The sequence below is a fragment of the Typopeltis vanoorti genome, chromosome 19, assembly GCF_054136105.1.
Source record: "Typopeltis vanoorti isolate ZY-2024b chromosome 19, IOZ_Tvanoo_1.0, whole genome shotgun sequence".
NCBI lineage: Eukaryota > Metazoa > Arthropoda > Arachnida > Uropygi > Thelyphonidae > Typopeltis > Typopeltis vanoorti.
The window spans coordinates 50,865,005-50,885,628 of record NC_143567.1 but is presented as its reverse complement, the minus strand read 5'-3'; the positions used below and the strand labels follow the sequence as shown (position 1 = coordinate 50,885,628).

At 35.5% G+C, this 20,624-nt stretch overlaps 1 protein-coding gene across 3 annotated transcripts in view; it reads right to left on the bottom strand.

The window, feature by feature from the left end:
- Positions 1–20,624, bottom strand: part of Sod2 (superoxide dismutase 2) — a 54,900-nt gene that overhangs the window by 18,060 nt on the left and 16,216 nt on the right. For all 3 annotated transcript variants that reach the window (XM_090409437.1, XM_090409438.1, XM_090409439.1), the window contains exon 3: positions 16,864–17,057. In XM_090409437.1, coding sequence (XP_090265563.1) covers positions 16,864–17,057 — 194 coding nt within the window. The remainder of the gene's footprint in view (positions 1–16,863; positions 17,058–20,624) is intronic.

The following is a 20,624-nucleotide window of genomic DNA, read 5'->3' as shown; positions in this document are numbered from 1 at the left end:
TCTCATTAGAAAAATGCCAACAAGAGTGCACCACTATATTTGCTATAACAACAGATAGTGGAAACATCATAGAAAATCATGACGAAATCCTGTTATATACCTTGCAGTACTATAAAAATTTATACCAAGCCAACTCAATATCTATGGAGGCCACAAATATAATTCTCTCCGATGTGAAAAGACTCTCACCAGCAACAAGGCGAAATACAGAACCCCACATTATGCTACACTATTTGACAACTGCCTGCACCTCCTTACCTAAAGATAGATCTCCTGGCATTGACGGGCTCACCACTGAGTATTACCAGTCCTTCTGGGAACAGCTTGGACCTATCCTCTACAGAATTTTTGTCGACGCAAATACCAATGGCTTCCCACTTAATATGACAACATCTGTGATTAAACTCATTCCAAAGAAAGGAGATGCGATAAAATTGGGAAACTAGAGACCCATCTCCATCATAAACACCGACTGTAAAATTATATCAAAAGCCATTGCCAACAAACTTAAACCCGCTATGAGCGAAATAATAAATAGGCATCAGAGTTATTCCATCCCTGGAAGATCTATCCATGAAAACTTACACCTCATAAGAGATCTCATAAGCATAGCCAACAACAACAACAGTGAAACAATGGGTCTTGTAACATTAGACCAAGAAAAAGCTTTCGACCACATTGAACATCTATACCTCTTCAGCTGCTTGAAAGCCTTTGGCTCAGGCATCATTCACTCTATTAAGATGTTGTATGCAAGGCACACTTTTGCATGAAAATAAACAACAGGCTTACCATAACTGTACCATATAGCAGAGGTATTAAACAAGGCTGTCCACTTTCCTGACTTCTTTACACAATTGCTACTGAGCCCTTTTTATGTAGACTCAGCATGCTGCTTAGGGCATCCTGTCCTAAAATTCCCTACCAAACCATAACCCTGACAGCATATGCTGACGATGTTACAATTATAGCCCGCAAAGAAGAGGACTTCCATAATATACAAATAGCATATCAACAATACCAGGCAGCCTCAGGAGCCAAACTAAACGCACATAAAACCACAGGACTGTGGTGTGGCAAATGGACAAACCGAACCGACTCCCCAATGTCTGGCTGGTCCGCAGAGGGGAAACAAATACCTGGGGATTTACCTAGGAAGCATGCCCTCTTATGTAGATAAGAACTGGGACTAAACAAACGTTTCAAGCAAGTACTAGGAAAGTGGGCAGCAATACAAGCCTCTGCCTCCACAAGAGGAAGAACAATAATCGTTAACCAAATAGCCACTAGTGTCCTTTGGCATACACTAAAGATTCTCACGCCACCAGTGCAATTCATCAAACAAATAAAGTCAACCATCTATCGATTCATATGGAACAAAACAAACTGGCTTTACTACTCCAAACTATGTACTTCTCTCAAAGATGGAGGACAAAACTTAACCTCCATTGACAACAGGATAACAACGTTCCGAGCTCAATTTCTCCTTAATACCCTACAACAGGAAATATCACACAAATGCACTACTGAATATATCACACTTTCACTTTCACTTTTATCTATCCATATAGATAAAAAATTCACAACTGAAAAAAATCCTTTCGAATTGTTCTGAGAAGAACATTTTATTTTGGTTCAAAACCATTTCACCTCCTGGTTTAAACAAACAAAAATTGGTGGTGTGGAAGATTAGAGGAGGTGAGACTTAGGAATATTCTGATATTCCTAAGTCTCACTCCTCTACTCTTCTAGTATTGTTATAGGTAAAAATAGCAACATAAAGAAAATCAATATCTAACTGTAATCAACAAAAATACAAAAATCATGCAAAAAAAATTTTAAGTGGATAATTAAAAATGGAGGATAATTAATATTCACTTATTTTATACACCATACAATTTGAAATTTCCAAAGTTTTAAAAACAACAGATAGCTTAAAAAGTTACATAACCGTTTTTGGGTGTGTAATAATGAGTCACAGCCTGCCTGAGTATTGCACAACCAAAAAGACACAAACTGAAAAATTTATACATTTGTCTCTTATTAGTTTTTGAACTTAACACATAAATATATATGGTCAGCCAAAGGATACAAATCAGTTTTTCTTTAAGCTAGTTAAGTTTATCCTAGATGTAAAGGTATATCAAAGTACTGAATTAAACTTATTACATGGCAATGGCAAAAATGTGATTTAAACAAAAATGGCTAAAAATAACAAAAATGGAAACTGCTTACAACAGTTACAAAATTTCTTCATCGTACTGATGAAAACTGATAAAGGAATATGAAATTTGAAACAAAAAGCTTAAGAATAAAGAATAAATGGAACAGAAAAAGAGGACTACATATCTAGAACACATCATCATCAAATTCCTGACAGGTATCCTCAAGGGGGTCTTTTTCCTGACAGAGAACACTTGTTTTACTAATCTTTCCTCTCCCATTCTGTTTAAGTGACCACATCACCCGAGATACGCTCTGCTAACACATTCCCGGATGCTAACAATATCAAATTCTTTCCTAATATCCTCATTTTTAATATGATATTGCCATTGATGCCATCTGTTCACATGCCTAATCTTCTCAGGACTCTCAGATCTACGGTCTCTAGTCTTTGGTCAAGTGTTTTACTTCTGACTCAGCTCTCGGATCCATAGGTTAAAATTGGTTTGAACACTATATTGTATACAGCTAATTTAGTGTTTTGATTAATTTCTCTCTTATTCCATATAAATTTATTCAGTTGACTTCCTACCATACCAGCTTTGTTGATTCTGTTGTCTATTTGCATATTTCATTTACCATCTTCACTAAAAATGCCTAAGTAGCTGAAATGTTTTACTTGTTCTATACATTCTCCATTCACAATACAGTTGATATTTTCCATGCTTCGACCTATTATCATTGTCTTGTTACTGCTGATCTTCATACCACATCTATTATAACAGTTATTCAATTTAGCCAGGGACTCTTGCAGACTTTAGCAGATTTATTTAGAAGTATAACATCAACCGCATAAAGCCGAGCTGAGATTAACATCTCCAATTTTGATATCAGGTTTAATACCACTGTTGTGTCGTTATTTATGCAAATTCACTTAAATCGTATCTATCAAACTTACTATGCAGTTGCTCTAAGTACTGGCCTGGATTTTTGGTCCTATCTCCTTTTTAGGCATAAACACGTATTTTTTTTTATGACTGTGCCAGTCTATGCCCTATAATAATAAAATGCACTATTCAGGGAGACAATTCCAATAACCCAAATATATAAATACCTGCTAACTCCTTCAGATAGTTGTGGCAAAACTTCTCAACTTAACCTTACCTCCCGCAACAAGTTCGTAATTTTAGAGTGGTGAGTTGACGCTCTCAGGCAAGACTCAGTTTGAGGTAAAATACATGTTTATTTTACAACTTTAAAATACATTATACACTTATATAAGTTCACTCTTGCTAAGATTACAATCATACATAAAAGTAATACATAATCATAATATAATAAAAGTAATACATAATCATACATAAAAAATACATAAAATGTTAGGAAACTTGATTCTTTCAAGGGCGCTGCCTAATGCATGCAAAATTTGATATCTAGTAAATTGCTAAACTTAATCTTCATTAACACAATTCACTCATAACAATTCCCGCTATAAATCTGGGGACACTGAGTTAAATTATCATTAATTTATGGCTCATAATTCCTCTCTTTAAAATTCTGTTAAATTCTTTTAAACAATCTCGATATCTGCCTACTGGAACAATCAAAAGAGTTCACTAGTTAATATTGTCCTGACATTTCATACTTCTTGCATCTAAATTTCTTCATACAAACAGGCTCCCAAAACATAAATAACAAACGTTTACATTACCTTCACTCGATTACAGAATGGGTCTGCTGGTTGATATTGTTGTGGAAGTACCCGAGGTTCGATTCCTTGTTTGGATTACACGCAGCGTTAAAATCCTGCTAAGTGGCTATCCTCTATCCACTCAATGGCTACCTTTGTCATCTGAGGACTTTATGGGATCATCTACGACATAGCACCTGCTTGTAATGAAAGCGTTAGCTGCGTCGCGCTGGAATTCCGTCCGTAGTTTCATGGACTGACCGATTCAAACTTCCCGCTGCCACGCATCCTCTCCCGCTGTTCTGCCTGGAAACAGCTACCTCGATTGGGCCTCCTCACAACCTCAAATCCCAGGGGGAAAAAAGCCTCCTCCTGCAATCACTTATATTATTCATCAGATAGCGCCCCCTATCCTCTCCTGTGCGGTGCTATGTTAGTCTCTATCTCCGATGATGTCAGCACTTTTTCTGTGGTAGGAATCACGGAACTGTTATTACGCATACCTGTTCCTAGTATTACGCAGCCTCAGGTGCTTACACTAACACATATCAAACCTTTGGACCCACTCTTACACTTTGTTCAGTGGAATGTTCAAGTTAATTTCAGCTGCACTGTATAATAGTAAATTTTGATTCATAATTCATTAAAAAAATCTAAACAATACAATATAATTCCAATCTGTTATACTTCTTTACAATTTTATAAACTGATACATTCTTAGTGTTATATTTCATTATCTTATAATTTCACACCTTTGACACAATATTATTTGATTTTAACTAAATGCAAGGTACCTTCTACTATTAAATACTCAGTTTGCTGAGTTGTACCTGTTGAAATCTGAATGATTTGCTGATACGAAGTAAGAAGACCATTCAGAGTTCAACACCACTTTCCTTCATAATGTGATCCATATAGATAATGAATAACAGAGGGGGATAATGTACATCCTTGTCTGACACCAGATTTAACATTAAACCATCTTAATGTACTTCTTTCAATTCTAGCTGCTGACTTACAACTCAAATAAAGACTAAGTATTGCTTTATATAATGCCCCATTGACACCATATGACTGTAGTGTTTTGAATAGCTTTTCTCTTGGCACTTTGTCATATGCCTTTTCTGGATCTACAAAACTTAATCTTTGTTATATTCCCATGATTTCTCAACTCTTTGTCATAAAGTGAAAAACTGATCCTGATAGCCTCTATTTGGCTTGAATCCAGATTGTTTTTTTTTTAACAAGCTTCCCTTCCACAATCCTTCTCAACCGTTTCTCAAATATACTTGCTTAAATCTTACCAGGAACATTCAGTAGAGCAATACCTCTAATTATCACATCATTCAGTTTTATTTCCCTTTTTATATATATATGAGTACTATGAGAGCTCGACTCTAATCATCTGAAATTCGTCCCTCTGTCCAAGCCTTCTGAACTATGCAGTGCAGCCACTGTAAGACTTTTATACCTCAATACTTGAGCATTTCTGGTTGAATATCATTACTCCTGCTGTCTTTCCACATTTCTGGCTTTTGATGGCTTTTTCTACTTCAAGTATTGATGTGTATTCCTGACTGCATGCCTGGTAAGTGTATTTTAAAAGTGTGCTGTCATCACTGCTAGTTTCATTTAGCAATTTTTAAAAGTAATTACACCATACTTCAAAGATATCTTTTTCTCCTGTTTTCATGTCACCTTTATCATCTCTACTTCCTTTTACAGCACTCTTTCCTCCATTTCTGAGCTTCTCAACAACCTCCAGAATATCTTGTCACCCTTCTTGATATTTATTTTCAATGTTCTTATCAATGTCTTCCGATCACTTTTGGTTAGCTAGTTTTACACAATGTTTAGCTTTCTTACATTTGTCTCTGTATTCTCAAAGAGCACCAGTTGACTTATTTGCCAGGAACTTTTGATATGCTTTCTTCTTTTCTTTCACTGTCTCTTTAACGTCCGGTGTCCACCATAGAGTTCTATTTTTCTCTCCTTGCAAACAACTTCACAACATGCCAATCTGGCTGAATCGATGAATGTTTTCTTCGGGGATTGCCACTGAATCTTCAAGGTTTTTTCCTGTTCTCAAACTCTTTCATTTCTTCTTGAATAATGTTCATATATTAGTCTACAGTTCACATCTGAGAGTAGCTCAACTTTTATTCATTTTAAAACTTTCTTACATGTTCTTCTTTTCAATATGAAATTAAATTTTATCCTGCTCAAGACTAAATGGTGATCACTTCCTATTTCAAATACGCTGTACACTGTAGTGTCCTGCACCAGGCAGAAAACATTACTATCAACAATAACATAGTCAATGAGACTTTCTTATTCCTTGCTTCTTTTCTCCATGTGAATTTGTGCACATTTTTATGTTGGAACATTGTGTTAGTAATAACCAGACCATATCCTGAGCAGAAATCCAACAGGTATTTACCATTATTATTATCTCTGCTCTTTTCTTCAAAGTTTCACAAAATATTTTTATATATCTGACAATCATTTCCTACTCTGCTATTTAGATCCCCAACAAGGACCAACTTTTCCATTTTCATTGTGTTAGTTGCTTTCTCTAAACCTCAAAAAATTCCTCCATTCCTACCTTAGTAGAACCTTCTGTGGGACTGTAGGCACAAATAAGTCTCATTGTCCAGTTCCCCATTCTGATATTTGTCCACATCACTCTACTTGAGACTGCCTGCCATTCCAGAAGATTAGCCTCGTATTTAGTATGGCTACTCCTTCTTTTCCTTGATTGTCATTGCTTGAATATAACATTTTGTATTTATTGCTCAGACAGATCTCACCAGATTTTGTCTTTTTTGTTTCAGTCTCCCCTATTATGTCGATCTGGTACTTATCCAATTCCTCAGCTAACTCCATTTCTTTGCCATTTAGGCTTCTTATGTTGATAGTACCAACCTTGAACTCTGATGATGTTGAGTTGGTACTATCAACAGAACCAGTAACTGACTTTTCACTATTTGCTCTGGTTCCCTGGCAAAAACAACGGGGGCTTTGTTTAACCAGGCTACACCCCAGCTGGCATGAAATTCTGTCATGTTGTACCATCATTTTATATTGTGGTTTAAGCCAAGCTACATAACTGAGAAAAGACCTTCACACAGCCTATAAAGGAATGTGGAGAACCGATCAGGGCTTCTGACCAAATGTCAATCCTCACCTTCTCGTGGTGTACCCTGTTAGGAATCTACCTGGATACTGACCCACAATTTAAAATGATGGTACAACATGACAGAATTTCATGACGGCTAGGGCTTCACCAGTTAAATGAGGCCCCCATTGTTTTTGCCAAGGAACCAGGGCAGATAGCGAAAAGTCAGCTACTGGAACAAATCTGAAAACACACCCCCAACTCAATATCACCAGAGTTCAAGATCAGTACTATTAACATAAGAAGCTTGAATCGCAAAGAAATGGAGTTAGCTGAGGAATTGGATAAGTACCAAATCGACATAATAGGGGAGACTGAAACAAAAAAGACAAAATCTGGTGAGATCTTTCTGAGCAATAAATACAAAATGTTATATTCAGGCAATGACAATCAAGGAAAAGAAGACGTAGCCATAGTATTCAACACTAAATACGAGGCTAATCTTCTTGCATGGCAAGCAGTCTCAAGTAGAGTGATGTGGGCAAATATCAGAATGGGGAACTGGACAATGAAACTTATTTGTGCCTATGGTCCCAAAGGAGATTCTACTAAGGTAGAAGTGGAGGAATTTTTTGAGGCTTTAGAAAAAGCAACTGACACAATGAAAAAGGAAAAACTGGTCCTTGTTGGGGATCTAAATAGCAGAGTAAGAAATGATTGTCAGACATACAAAAATATTTTGGGAAAATTTGGAGAAAAGAGCAAAGCTAATAATAATGGCAAATACCTATTGGATTTCTGCTCAGGACATGGACTGGTTATTACTAACACAATGTTCCATCATAAAAATGTGCACAAATTCACATGGAGAGAAGAGGCAAGGAATAATAAAAGTCTCATTGACTATGCTATTGTTGATAGTGATGTTTTCTCCCTGTTGCAGAACACCAGAGTGTACAGAGAAGTGATCACCATTTAGTCTTCAGCATGATAAAATTGAATTTCATATTGAAAAGAATAACACATAAGAAAGTTTTAAAGCAAATAAAAGTTGAGCAGCTCTCAGATGCGAACTGTGGACTAAAATACACAAACATAATTGAAGAAAACATGAAAGAGTTTGAGAACAGGAACCAAACCTTGCAGATTCAGGGGCAAACTCTGAAGAAAACACTGACTGATTCAGCCAGAGAGGTATGTGGTGAGGTTGTTTGTAAGGATAGAAAAATCAGAACTCAATGGTAGACACAGGAAGTTAAACAGGCAGTGAAGGAAAAGAAGAAAGCATATCAAAAGTTACTATTATTATTATGTGACATCTCCAGGGAGTCCAAAGACTCATCGAGGGAGAGTGTGCCAACAGCATCGAATGATTGACTTTTTGCATGAACCATTAGTAGCAGAGGCTCTACCAATTGACCAACCTTTGCTGGCGTATCAAAAGTTCCTGGCAAATAAGTCAGTTTGTGCTCTCAGAGAATACAAATGTAAGAAAGCTAAATACTCTGTAAAACTAGCTAAGCAAGTTATGGGAGGACTTTAGTAAGAACATTGAAAATAAATATCATGAAGGTGGCAAAATATTCTGGAGGTTGTTGAAGAAGCTCAGCAATGAAGGAAAGAGTGCTGTAAAAGAAATTAGAGATTCCTTTTACAGCACCGTTTCCTTCATTGCTGAGCTTCTTCCTGAAGATATCCTGAAGTATGGAATAATTACTTCGAAAAATTGCTAAATGAAACAAGCAGTGATGACAGCACACTTGTAAAATACTCTGAGCAGGCATGCAGTCAGGAATACATATCAGTACTTAAAGTAGAAAAAGCCATCGAAAGCCTAAAATGTGGAAAGACAGCAGGAGTAATTCTAGTAGCAAGGCTTATACGTTAGTCATACATAACTGGTAATAAGCTTATGGAATTAACAACGCAAATAAAGTATATTAATTCATTAAAGTTGACAGCAGGAGTAGATGATATTTGACCAGAAATGCTCAAGTATGGAGGTATAAAAGTCTTACAGTGGCTGCACTGCATAGTTCAGAAGGCCTGGACAGATGGACAAATTTCAGATGATTGGAGTAGAGCTCTCATAGTACCCATACATAAAAATGGAAATAAAACTGATTGTGAGAATTACAGAAGTATTTCATTACTGAGTGTTCCTGGTAAGACATATGCAAGTACAGTTGAGAAATGGTTGAGAAGGATTGTGGAAGAGAAGTTTGGTGAAGAACAAGCTGGATTCAGGCCAAATAGAGGCTGTCAGGATCAGATTTTCACTTTACAACAGATAGTTGAGAAATCATGGTATATAACAAAGATCTGTATTTAAGTTTTGTAGATCTGGAAAAGGGCATATGACAAGGTGCCAAGAGAAGCTATTCAAAACGCTACAGTTAAATGGCATCAATGGGGCATTATATCAAGCAACACTTAGTCTTTATTTGAGTTGTATGTCAGCAGTTAGAATTGAAAGAAGTACAGGAAGGTGGTTTAATGTTAAATCTGGTGTCAGACAAGGATGTACGTTATCCCCTCTGTTATTATCTATATGGATCACATTATGAAGGAAAGTGGTATTATATCTGATATCAAAATTGGAGATGTTAATCTCAGCTCTTTGCTTTATGCTGTTATACTTCTAAATAAATCCGCTACAAGTCTGCAAGATTCCCTGACTAAATTGAATAACTGCTGCAATAGATGCGGTATGAAGGTCAGCATAAAAAGACAAAGACAATGAAAATTATTATTATTATTATGTGACACCTCCAGGGAGTCCAAAGACTCATCGAGGGAGAGTGTGCCAACAGTATCGAACGATTGTCCCCTTTCAACTACTAACCGTACTCAAACTTGTTTAACTTTTTGCGTGAGCCATTACTAGCAGAGGCTCTACCAATCAACCAATCTTTGCTGGCAAAGATTGGTCGATTGGCAGAAATAATGAAAAGATCTGAAATGAAATGAAAAAATAGTCAGAAATAACGAAAAGATGAACTGCGTTGTGAATGGAGAACCTATAGAACATGTAAAACATTTCAGCTACTTAGGCACGATTTTTAGTGAAGATGGTAAATTAAATATGGAAATAGACAACAGAATCAACAAAGCTGGTATGATAGGCAGTCAAATGAATAAATTTATATGGACTAAGAGAAAAATTTGCCAAAACACTACATTAGTCGTATTCAAGACAGTGTTCAAGCCAATTTTAACTTATAGATCTGAGAGCTGGTTAGAGAATAATGGTTAAATTACTTGAGTCCGCAGATATGAGTCCTGAGAAAGATTAGGGGCGTGAACAGATGGCATCAATGGCAATATCATATTAAAAATGAGAATATTAGGAAAGAATTTGACTTTGTTAGCATCCAGAAATGTGTTAGCAGAGCTTATCTCAGGTGGTATGGTCACTTAAACAGAATGGGAGAGGAAAGATTAGCAAAATAAGTGTTCTCTGCCAGGTTGGCAGGAAAAAGAACCAGAGGAAGACCAAGATATAGGTGGATTGATATAGTAAAAAGTGCCTTAGTTAGATCTTAGAAATGTTATCTGTCAAGATTCCAACATTGTTAGATCTTAGAAATATAAGATCTAACAATGTTGGAATCTTGACAGATAACAGATTTGTCATCACATCCTATCATATCCTGTACACCCCTTGAGGGTATATATATATATATACAGGGTGTTCGGGATAAATTTGACAGTTTCGTAAGGAAAAAGAAAATCTTCTTTGTATCTATTAAATTTAATGAATTGACAAAAAAACATTACAGGCAGAGTTAATTACAATACTATCAACAAGATTTACTCAAAATAACCACCATTAGCATCGATCACAGCTTCAATTCTGCTTCGGAACCTCGAACAAGCTGATGCTACAGTCTCCCTGGGAAGGGCCGCAAAAACTGTTTTAATTTTATCCATTAACTGGGCTTTTGTATTACTGGAAGTGCGATTGGTGTCTTTTTCAACTGCGCCCCATACAAAATAATCCATGGGGTTAAGGTCTGGGGAGTTTGGAGGCCAAACATTTGGACTGGTGAAGTCGTAGAAATTTTCAGACAACCATTTTTGACTTTTCCCAGAGGTGTGGCAAGGGACCGAATCCTGCTGCCATACATACGGCCTACCATTGGCTACCCTTGTTATCCAGGGCTTGACTACAGTTAGCAACTCCACGAACAAAGCCCGAATTCCAATGCCAGGGTTCTTCAACACCTGTTCCTGCAGATTTGCGAGGAATTCTGCTGTACGAACGCAATCAGATCGTCTGCTAGGGATCTTTCTTCTTGCTACATCCTCGTAGTCACCATTGCAAGTCTCTAGTTCATGCCTGATTGTTTTTACTGTATTCAGGGAGCATTGGGCAGCAGTCGTAATATCCTTATTTTGATGGCGGGCACGAATCATCATGATACAAGTTATTCTCTTCCATGATTCAGGTGGGTTCCAGCTATCCATCCTTTCTGACATCTTGTATATGAATGAAGAAGGGTCCAAACTTTTAAATGAAGAGAAGTGTGTGTTAATACATGTAACTTACGGAAAAATATAATTAATTATAAATATGTCAAATTTATCCCGAACACCCTGTATATATATATATATATATATCAGGAATTTGATGAGAAGAGAATACTATTTGGTTGGCTAAATCCCAAATTGCCAGCCATCCTCATTCATTCAATATCGATGTAGAGACTTAACAGGGTGCACTATGAGAAAGTGAGGACTGGACATTAGGTCGTCGGTTCTCCGCATTCTTTTAAAGGCTATGTGGAGGTCTCCTTTCAGTTATACAGTTAGACCCTTACACAGAATTTTAAAATATAATAAAATGAAAAAAAAAAAAAAAAGGCTGTTTCAAAAAATGGCTAAATTCCTAGACAACAGAAGGAGAAACAGAGTACAAAAGAAATAGTGCTGTTCTAAGAAGAGAAGGAAAAAAACAGAGATGGAACAATTTTGTAACAGAAATAGAAAAGGATATATCAAAGCCACAACTGAAAACTTATCAAATAATAAAATATATGAACAAAGAAATAAAAGAAAAGATAAAAAATACAAATAAAAGCCATCAATTTCCCGATGTGTATCCTCAAAAGGGGGAGTAGGCTATTATGGCAGCACTATATGATTGAGTTTACATTATTATTAATCTCCTATCAACAATTTTCCTTCAAATTAGTCTATCAGCTATCAGCACTCCAATATTGTCATATGTCACATTTTGTTCTTCTGAGGCACTTCTGACTGAAAATCAATCCACCTAGGCCATGGTCTTCTTCTTCTAGGACTTTTTCCTGACATTTTGGCATCAAACACCTGTTTTGCTAATCTTTCCTCTCCCATTCTACATCACATAGATGATGAATAAGTGTCCATACTGCCTTAGATTAGTCCTGCTCACACATTCTTCAATGCAAACAATGTCAAGTCTCCATTTTAATATGATTCTGCCATTGATGGCATCTGTTCAGGTCGTAATTTTTCTAAGAACTCTCTCTCACATTTGTAATCTCTAATCTTTGATCAAGTGCTTTATTTCTAACCCAACTCTCAGATCCATAACTGGTTTGAAGACTGTCTTGTATAATGCTAGTATTATAGGTTTTTGCTAATTTCTCTCTCTTGTTCCATATGAATTTATTCAACTGTCTCCCCACCATACCAGCTTGCTTATTCTGTTGTCTATTTCCAGATTTAACTTGCCATCTTCACTAAAAACTGTGCCTAAATAGCTGAAATATTTTAATCTACAGTCTCTCCATTCAGAATGCAGCCAAAGTTTTCTATATTCCTGTCTATTTTTACAGTTTTAGTCTTTTTATTGGTGATTTTCATGTCAAATTTTACATCTGTTATTCAATTTAGTTAAAGAATCTTGGAGACTTGCACTGGATTTGTTTAGGAGTACAATATCATCTGCTATTGTACTCCTAAGTTTGCTATCTCCATTTCTAATATCAAGTGTAATACCACTTTCTTTCATAATGTGATCCATATAGATGATGAATATGAGTGGAGATAATGTGCCTCCTTGTCTTACACCTGATTTCTTTCAATTGTAATTGCTGAATTCATCATCTATATGATTCAGAAATAGCCGTGGGTAATATGTAAAATCTCACATAAATGTCTTGTGTAATATGTTCATATTTACAAGTTTTGTTTGGTGAGAATTTGTTGTTTGTGAGAAATCCATTTCTGTTATGTTAAGTTATTCAGTATAGTAATTATGTACTCTGTATTACTCAAACTGAGTTAAGCTTAAAAAATGTTGGAGAACTTTTTAATAGTTACCCTCCAAGGATAAGGAACTCTACAGCAAATGCATGCTGAATTAAAGGCAAGTAATAAATTTGGAATCTGCTGTGAAAGCTCAGAAAATTGGAAATGCTTTTGGACTGCTCAAGTAATATATTCCTCTTGTTTGTGAGATCTTCTTTTTCCACGTCTAATTTGGTTAGTTGAAAGACAGATACGTTAAAATGAGCGAAGTGAGGTCACACATGTTGAACTGAATGCTAATTTATTGATTGAATTATTTTGTAGTTGGTTCTATTGAATAGGATATGAGAGAGGTCTGTTTGAGTTCATTAACATTAAAATTTAAAAAATTAGTTATAAAAATGTTTCTTGTGATTACAATCTCTTATATATAAATTAATGGTTAAAGTATTTTTTTTTTATAATTTATTGAGCTTAATTATTTATGCATCAATGCACTATCCCAGGATATGAATATGTATTAATCTAATCAACAAAAGAGATAAAAATTTAATATATTGTTATTTTACTCCATGACTGTCATTAAATATCAATTGGATGTAAGAGAGGAATAACATATGTGGAGCAAAGGATAGGCCCAGACATATTTATTATAGTATAAAAATCTCACACACTTTAATTATAAAAAATAAAAAATAAATTAAAATAAAAAAATTGCATAGCCAGTGGGATAAATATGGTATGTAGAGATGAATAATATAATAAGATAACAAAAAAAAAAAAAAAAAAAAAAAATGGCACAGCAAAATAGGGTGAGAGAGATAAAGTATATAATATATTAATGCATATAGACTATGTATTGCCTATAATGTTTTATTTTACCCATATAACTGTAACGTTTTAGAAAACTTTTCCCTGGACACCCTGTCATATATCTTTTCCAGAGCTATAATACATAAGTACAGATCCTTGTCACATTCCCATTATTTCTCAACTATTTGTCGTAAAGTGAAAATCTGATCCTGATAACATCTATTTGGCCTGAATCCAACTTGTCCTTTCTTCTGCCAGTTTCTCTTCCACAATGTTCCTCAGTCTCTTTTCAAGTATGCTTGCATAAATCTTACCTGGAACACTAAGTAGAGAAATTCCTCTGTAGTTCTTACATTCAAGTTTATTGATTTTATTTTATTATTTTTTTAATATAAATGGCAACTGTGAGAGATATACTCCAATCATGGGGAATTATATAGTGTAGCCAATGCAAACCTGTTTTATATCTCCATATTTGAGCATTTCTAGTCAAATATCATCTACTCCAGCTGCCATCCACATTTTAAATTTTTGACAGCTTTTTCTACCTCAAGTATTGATATGCACTCCTGTATGCATTCCTCTTGAAAATTTTCTCCTATGGTTCTGTCACTGCTTGTTTCACATTTAACGGTCTTTCAAAGTAATTACCCCAGACATTTTATTACTAATGGCTTCTATTTAGTTACTTTCGTACATAGCTTAGCTCTCTTACTTTTTTCTCTGTATTCTTTTAGGACACATGCCAACATATTTGCCAAGAGCTTTCAGCACGCTTTCTTCTTTTCCAGGATGGCTTCTTTAACTCTTTTGTCCACCATGGCGTTCTTATTTTTCTATCCTTGTAGACAATTTCACCACATGCCCACCTAGCTGAATCAATCAATATTTTCTAAAGAGTTTGCCAATGAGCCTCCAATGTTTGTTCCATGGTTTTGAACTTTCATTCTTTCTTCAATAACATTTGTATAGCTGAGTCCACAGTTTACCTGTAAAAGCTACTCAACTTTAATTCTTTAATTTTTTTTATATATATATACTGTTCTTTTCAATGTGATATTCAGCTTTATCCTACTTAAAACTGGCCACTTCCAATTTCAAATTCTGTGTGCACTCTTGTATCCTGAACTGGAATGAAGATATCACTATTAACATAATCAATGAGGCTTTTTTATTTGTGTGTTAAGACTTAAGTGCTCAGAGAAACTCATGTTAGAGGCTTAATGGAGTGAAACAATACTAAAAATATTATTTATATCTTCCAATATATCATCTCAGTCATAGAGAGACATTGTGAGGGAGTACAATGTGAGACTTGTAACACATATACACACAGACAACACAAAACTAAGTGAAACATGGACAAAAGACTACAGTCCTAACTAGGTGACCACTCTCTGTGAGCACCTGTTGGCAGCCTAAGATGTAAACTGCAATCTCAAAGTATTGGTGTTTTTCCCATATTTTGGGAAGTGTAATGCAACCATATTTATTTAAATTAGGCTTATTTCTCAGAGCAGCTGCAGATTCCAAAAATAGTCTTTCTCTCCTAAATTTACTGCAATGGAGCACAGTGGTCTTTTTTCCAATTGATTCTATGAACCATTTTCCCCAAAATATGGGAAACACTAATACTTCGAGATCCCAGTTTACATCCTAAGCTGTCAACAGGTGCCCACAGAGAGCGCCCCCACCTAGTTAGGAGACTGTGTTTCGATTAGTTTTGTGTTGCCTTTGCATGTGTGTGTGTTACAAATGTTAGGTTGTACTTCCTGAAGATGTCACACTGAGTGAGATAAAATACGGGAAGAATTAAAATAGTTTTTTTAATTTCAACTTGCCAAGAAATTATACTATCCACATATATGCAAACAAAGTTTAATAAATTTAGTTTAATCCTTTATCCAAGTGTGAGCAAACAAAGTTTGCACCTGAAAGTATCTTCAGGACTGGGGTAAGGTGGTACAACACCAGTGCACTCCTTGCAAAGGTGGAGCAAGCTACCAACACTCCTATCTCAGTATCTCCCATAATACAAAACACATTTCCTTGCGGATATGTCTGATGTTATGCATTAAGGGAAGGGCCACAACCCAGACTAGTTTTGACCTTTATTGAGGTCTCTTCAGTGGGAGCCAGGCCCAACCAGGCCCTTTGGGCCTGGCTCTCACTGAAGAGACCTCAATAAAGGTCAAAACTAGTCTGGGTTGTGGCCCTTCCCTTAATGCATAACATCAGACATATCCGCAAGGAAATGTGTTTTGTATTATGGGAGATACTGAGATAGGAGTGTTGGTAGCTTGCTCCACCTTTGCAAGGAGTGCCCTGGTGTTGTACCACCTTACCCCAGTCCTGAAGATACTTTCAGGCGCAAACTTTGTTTGCTCACACTTGGATAAAGGATTAAACTAAATTTATTATACTCTAACCAAGTGAAAAATAAATTTTTGGCAAACAAAGTTTTTTTAATCTTTTCCCAGTGCCTGTTCTTAGTCCATTAAACCTCCAACATCACAAACCATGCTTGATCTTAGTGCAACAATTCTAATAACACTTGTGGAAGTCAGTTAAACCTATTCTTCATACCCTAGCATAAGCATTCATAATATGCATCCCTTGCCTTTGTGCTTTCTGTGGTATGTGGTTTGTCACTGGTATGTATCAGTTGAGAAAAACTATAGGGTTTGTATAATTTTTGCAATGCAGTGTATTTCTAAATACTTAAAAATTATATAGATGGTAGAGGAAATAAATTTCTTTCAAAACAATGAGAAAGACCTAAGATAAAAATATCTGATTTGTAATTTGCATTGTAAATAAGTTAAATAAACCTGCTTACTTTTTGCCTGTGCATCCAATAATTTCTCTTCTGCAATATTCAAATTATTTACATATGCAGCATGGTGTTTCTGATGATGAAGTTTCATTATTTCAGCTGAAATTGTAGGTTCCAGAGCATTGTAATCATATGGAAGATCTGGCAATGTATGCTTCTTATGGTAGGAACAGAGAAATGGAGCCACAAACCTGGTACTGGAAGATTTAAAATCAAATCATTCAACAACAAAAATAATAATAATAATCAGCATAAGAATCATATAATTTTTCTATAAAAAAATTCTTAATCCTAATAAATCATTTACAGTGCCATAAATATACAGATAAAATTTGATTTTTTTTTTCTGTGTATTTTTGCTTGTATATGATTACTAGTAAATGATTCCATAATTTACAGAATCTGGAATAACTAAATCCACATATCTTGTTGCCAGATGCTTGATAATTTACTGTGTTTAGATGAAATTAACAAGTTTAGTGTTTATTCTCCTAAATGCCTTAGACCCAATGATTTATTATATACAAGTAATTTGTCTTCCTGTCATCAAAAACACCTAATTACTTTATATATCAACCCCAAACACAAAAGGTTGCAAAATATGTAAGCACATAAGCATTATAGTTGGGCAAATAATTAAAAAGTAAGAAGAAATCTGGTTTCTTGAACAGTTCAAGGTTGCAGTCCATAGAGAAAACAGTATGAGAAGGCTGCTTCAAAAAAACAGAAAGAGGAAAAGAAGTTGGACTGGTATAGAAGCTGGACAGGAAATGGATGGATGATGAACAATGTGCATTTTTACAAACTTAAAGTGGAGGAATGCTGGTACCAATTTCATCATAACAATACCCAAAAAAAATACCATATGGCAGAAGATGAATATTGAAAAGTGACCATACTAAGTCTGCAAGAAATAAAAAGGGGAGAGAGAAAGAGAGAGAGAGAGAGATCTGAACAGCATCAAGCATTTTGTGCAAGGTTTTGATGCAATACCCTAAATGTGAGGATGGCTGATTTGGAGTATGTTGTCAGTTGTGCAGGTGATACAGTGGAACAGGGCACCAAGTTTTTTTTTTTTAGAGGAATGAGGATATAAATGTAATGTGTTTACACCAGGAATGGCTAGATGTGTCAACCCAAGAAAGAAGGTAAATTTTATCTTCTGGAGATTTGGATATTATCTCAAGTAAGGAGAGGTGAAGCAAGATTTTCTTACAAACAATGAAAAGACTATATCATAGCACTGAAGTTCAATAGTCACTGTCAATGGAAAATGGCAAGGAAAACAGTGTTCATGCCACAAGTTATGGAAGATCTTGAAGCTTGGTCTACAAGTTCAGTTATAAATTTAGTTTATATTTACATAAATATAACTCGCACGTTTTTCCCCAAAATTAAATCACCGTTCATTATTGCTCGTCCTTTTATCATTTCGGAATCATAAGATCACCATGATTTAAAAAAAATGAAAATGGGTATGACTTACCAAGAATCTCCTATTCACTTTTGCTAATTCCAGTTTTGAGAGCGGTTTCCTCGTATGTATTGTCAAGGTCATCTACCCAAATAGCGTCTTCTTTGCTCCCATCCAGGGCATTAGAGGTGCTGGTTTTTAGAAAACTCGTGGCAATTAATTCTGGCGAAATCATGTCCCTAGCTCTCAAAATCCAGCTGCATAACAGTTCTAATGATGGTGTCTTAATCTACCCTGCCAGAGTCAGGTCATAGCCACCAGCTGCCATCCACTCCGTGTAGAATTTTCCTATGTAGTTCTTGAATGATCTGTTGAGCGATACATCCAAGGGCTGTAGACAAGGTGTAAGACCACCAGGAATAATGGCCACATCAGTCTTCTCATCCAAAAGTTTTTCTATTTCAGTGTCTATGGAAACTATCCCTTATGAGGAGAGCCGTATGTTGAAATAAATAAGGCCTCCCCTGGCTATTTGTCCCAAACTGTTCTAATCCAATCTTGAATCATTGTAGTGTCCATCCATCATTTTTCTTGAACTCTTACATGAATTCCAGGGGGAAATTTCCCCCTTCAGCATTGTTTTCCTTTTGAATATACGTAAGGAGGCAACTTTCTTCCATCTGCAGTAATTGCAAGCATGGTGATGCATTGCTATTTTTCACTTCCAGTTGTGCACATTATCAGACTTTTTTCATCTTATTTTTGTTATTGTTGTTTGGTGCAGCATATCGAAATTGAGGGGTGTTTGTCAGCATTAGCTATTTGTGATAACATATAACCAAGAAGTAAATACTTTTCCTCTTCATGAATTTCAATCATGAAGAGGAAAAGTATTTACTTCTTGGTTATATGTTAAAAGTAAATCCAATCTCGGCTCACTTTCATTAACAAAAGATCACATGACTCAACAAGAAAGGCAAGCCTATGATTGTTCAGTCAAAATGCTGATTCTCTTCAACAGAATTCCAAAATATCTGCATCTGCCATAACAACATTCACTATCTATTTCTTAAAGTTTTAAACTTTTTCATGTGCGAGGTATATGTGAAACTTTTTAATTTCTTTTCTCGTAAAGTAAAGTCAGGAGTGCGAGATATACGTCAGGAGAAGTTATATTCGAGTAAATACAGTATACGGAGTGCAAAATCCTCATCAAAACTATCTATAGATTTGAGATTAATGAGAGAAGGCTATTTAATCAACGGAGGACAAGTGCAAGCAAAAGCACAGATTCCTAGAGTAATCTGATACTGGTAGGAAAATCTGAAGAATGAAAGTCTAACACACAATGAACGACTAAAGATAAAACTGGCAACTCAACTGCAAAGGGTGGAAAGTAAACCATAAGATGGTGAGATTTGATAAGCAGATTAATACATCAGACTCAAACAAATGCTCTGGAAATGTCAAGAGTGACTACACAAGCTTCTCCAGACCTTTCTGTGGTTTATATCCAAAGGCAGATAATGTAAGCCAGGAGATCTACTGTGGAGCAGGAGTGATAAATCCATGCTGTAGGATCTCCAAAGATAGTGAATAAGTTGGCTGTTGACCCCCATTATTCTAGAGAGAAAGAACTGAAGTTGAGGTGACAGAAATCAGATGATAGTTTTGATGGCTGACTTTAATATCTCCCTTTTCTAAAATGGAGTGAATGCAAGCCTGCTTCTATGTTGTAAGATAGATGTCAAATAAGTATGAAAGATTCTGGAGATACCATCAGGACAAGAATAAAACTGGTATACTTCAAAATTCTTCTGATGTCTTTCTGGTGAAGTAGAATCATGTGATGACTATTTGTGGTGAGCGGGAGAAGGTTAATGCTATTCTAAAACAGAACGTTGTCTACATAGCTTGCTATGTCAGTCTTGCACGATTAAAAGCCCCTTCTACCAAGGTATGAAATTGGCTAACTCACCTTCAAGAAAACATTTGAATCTCTTCACATCCTAGATGAGATTCAAATCTAGATCATTCCATTCAAAGGTCATCATTACTAAGACAGTTATGGAAGCTCTAAACCTCGAAGCCAATTTCCATAAAGTGAAAAATCACAATTTTCTAAAAGAATGCAACAAGCACATTCATCAACATTTTTCTCTTATGTAAAATATTTTTACAATATTTTATTTGTGAATAAAATATTGTAAATTTTATATTTTAATGCACTAATTAATATTGCAAAATAATGTATATTTTACATTAAGTAGTGCAGTAAAATGAAGCCAAAAATGTACAAGATGAGAGCAGCAACAAAACAGAACAGTAATGTGTATAATGAAGTTGAGAA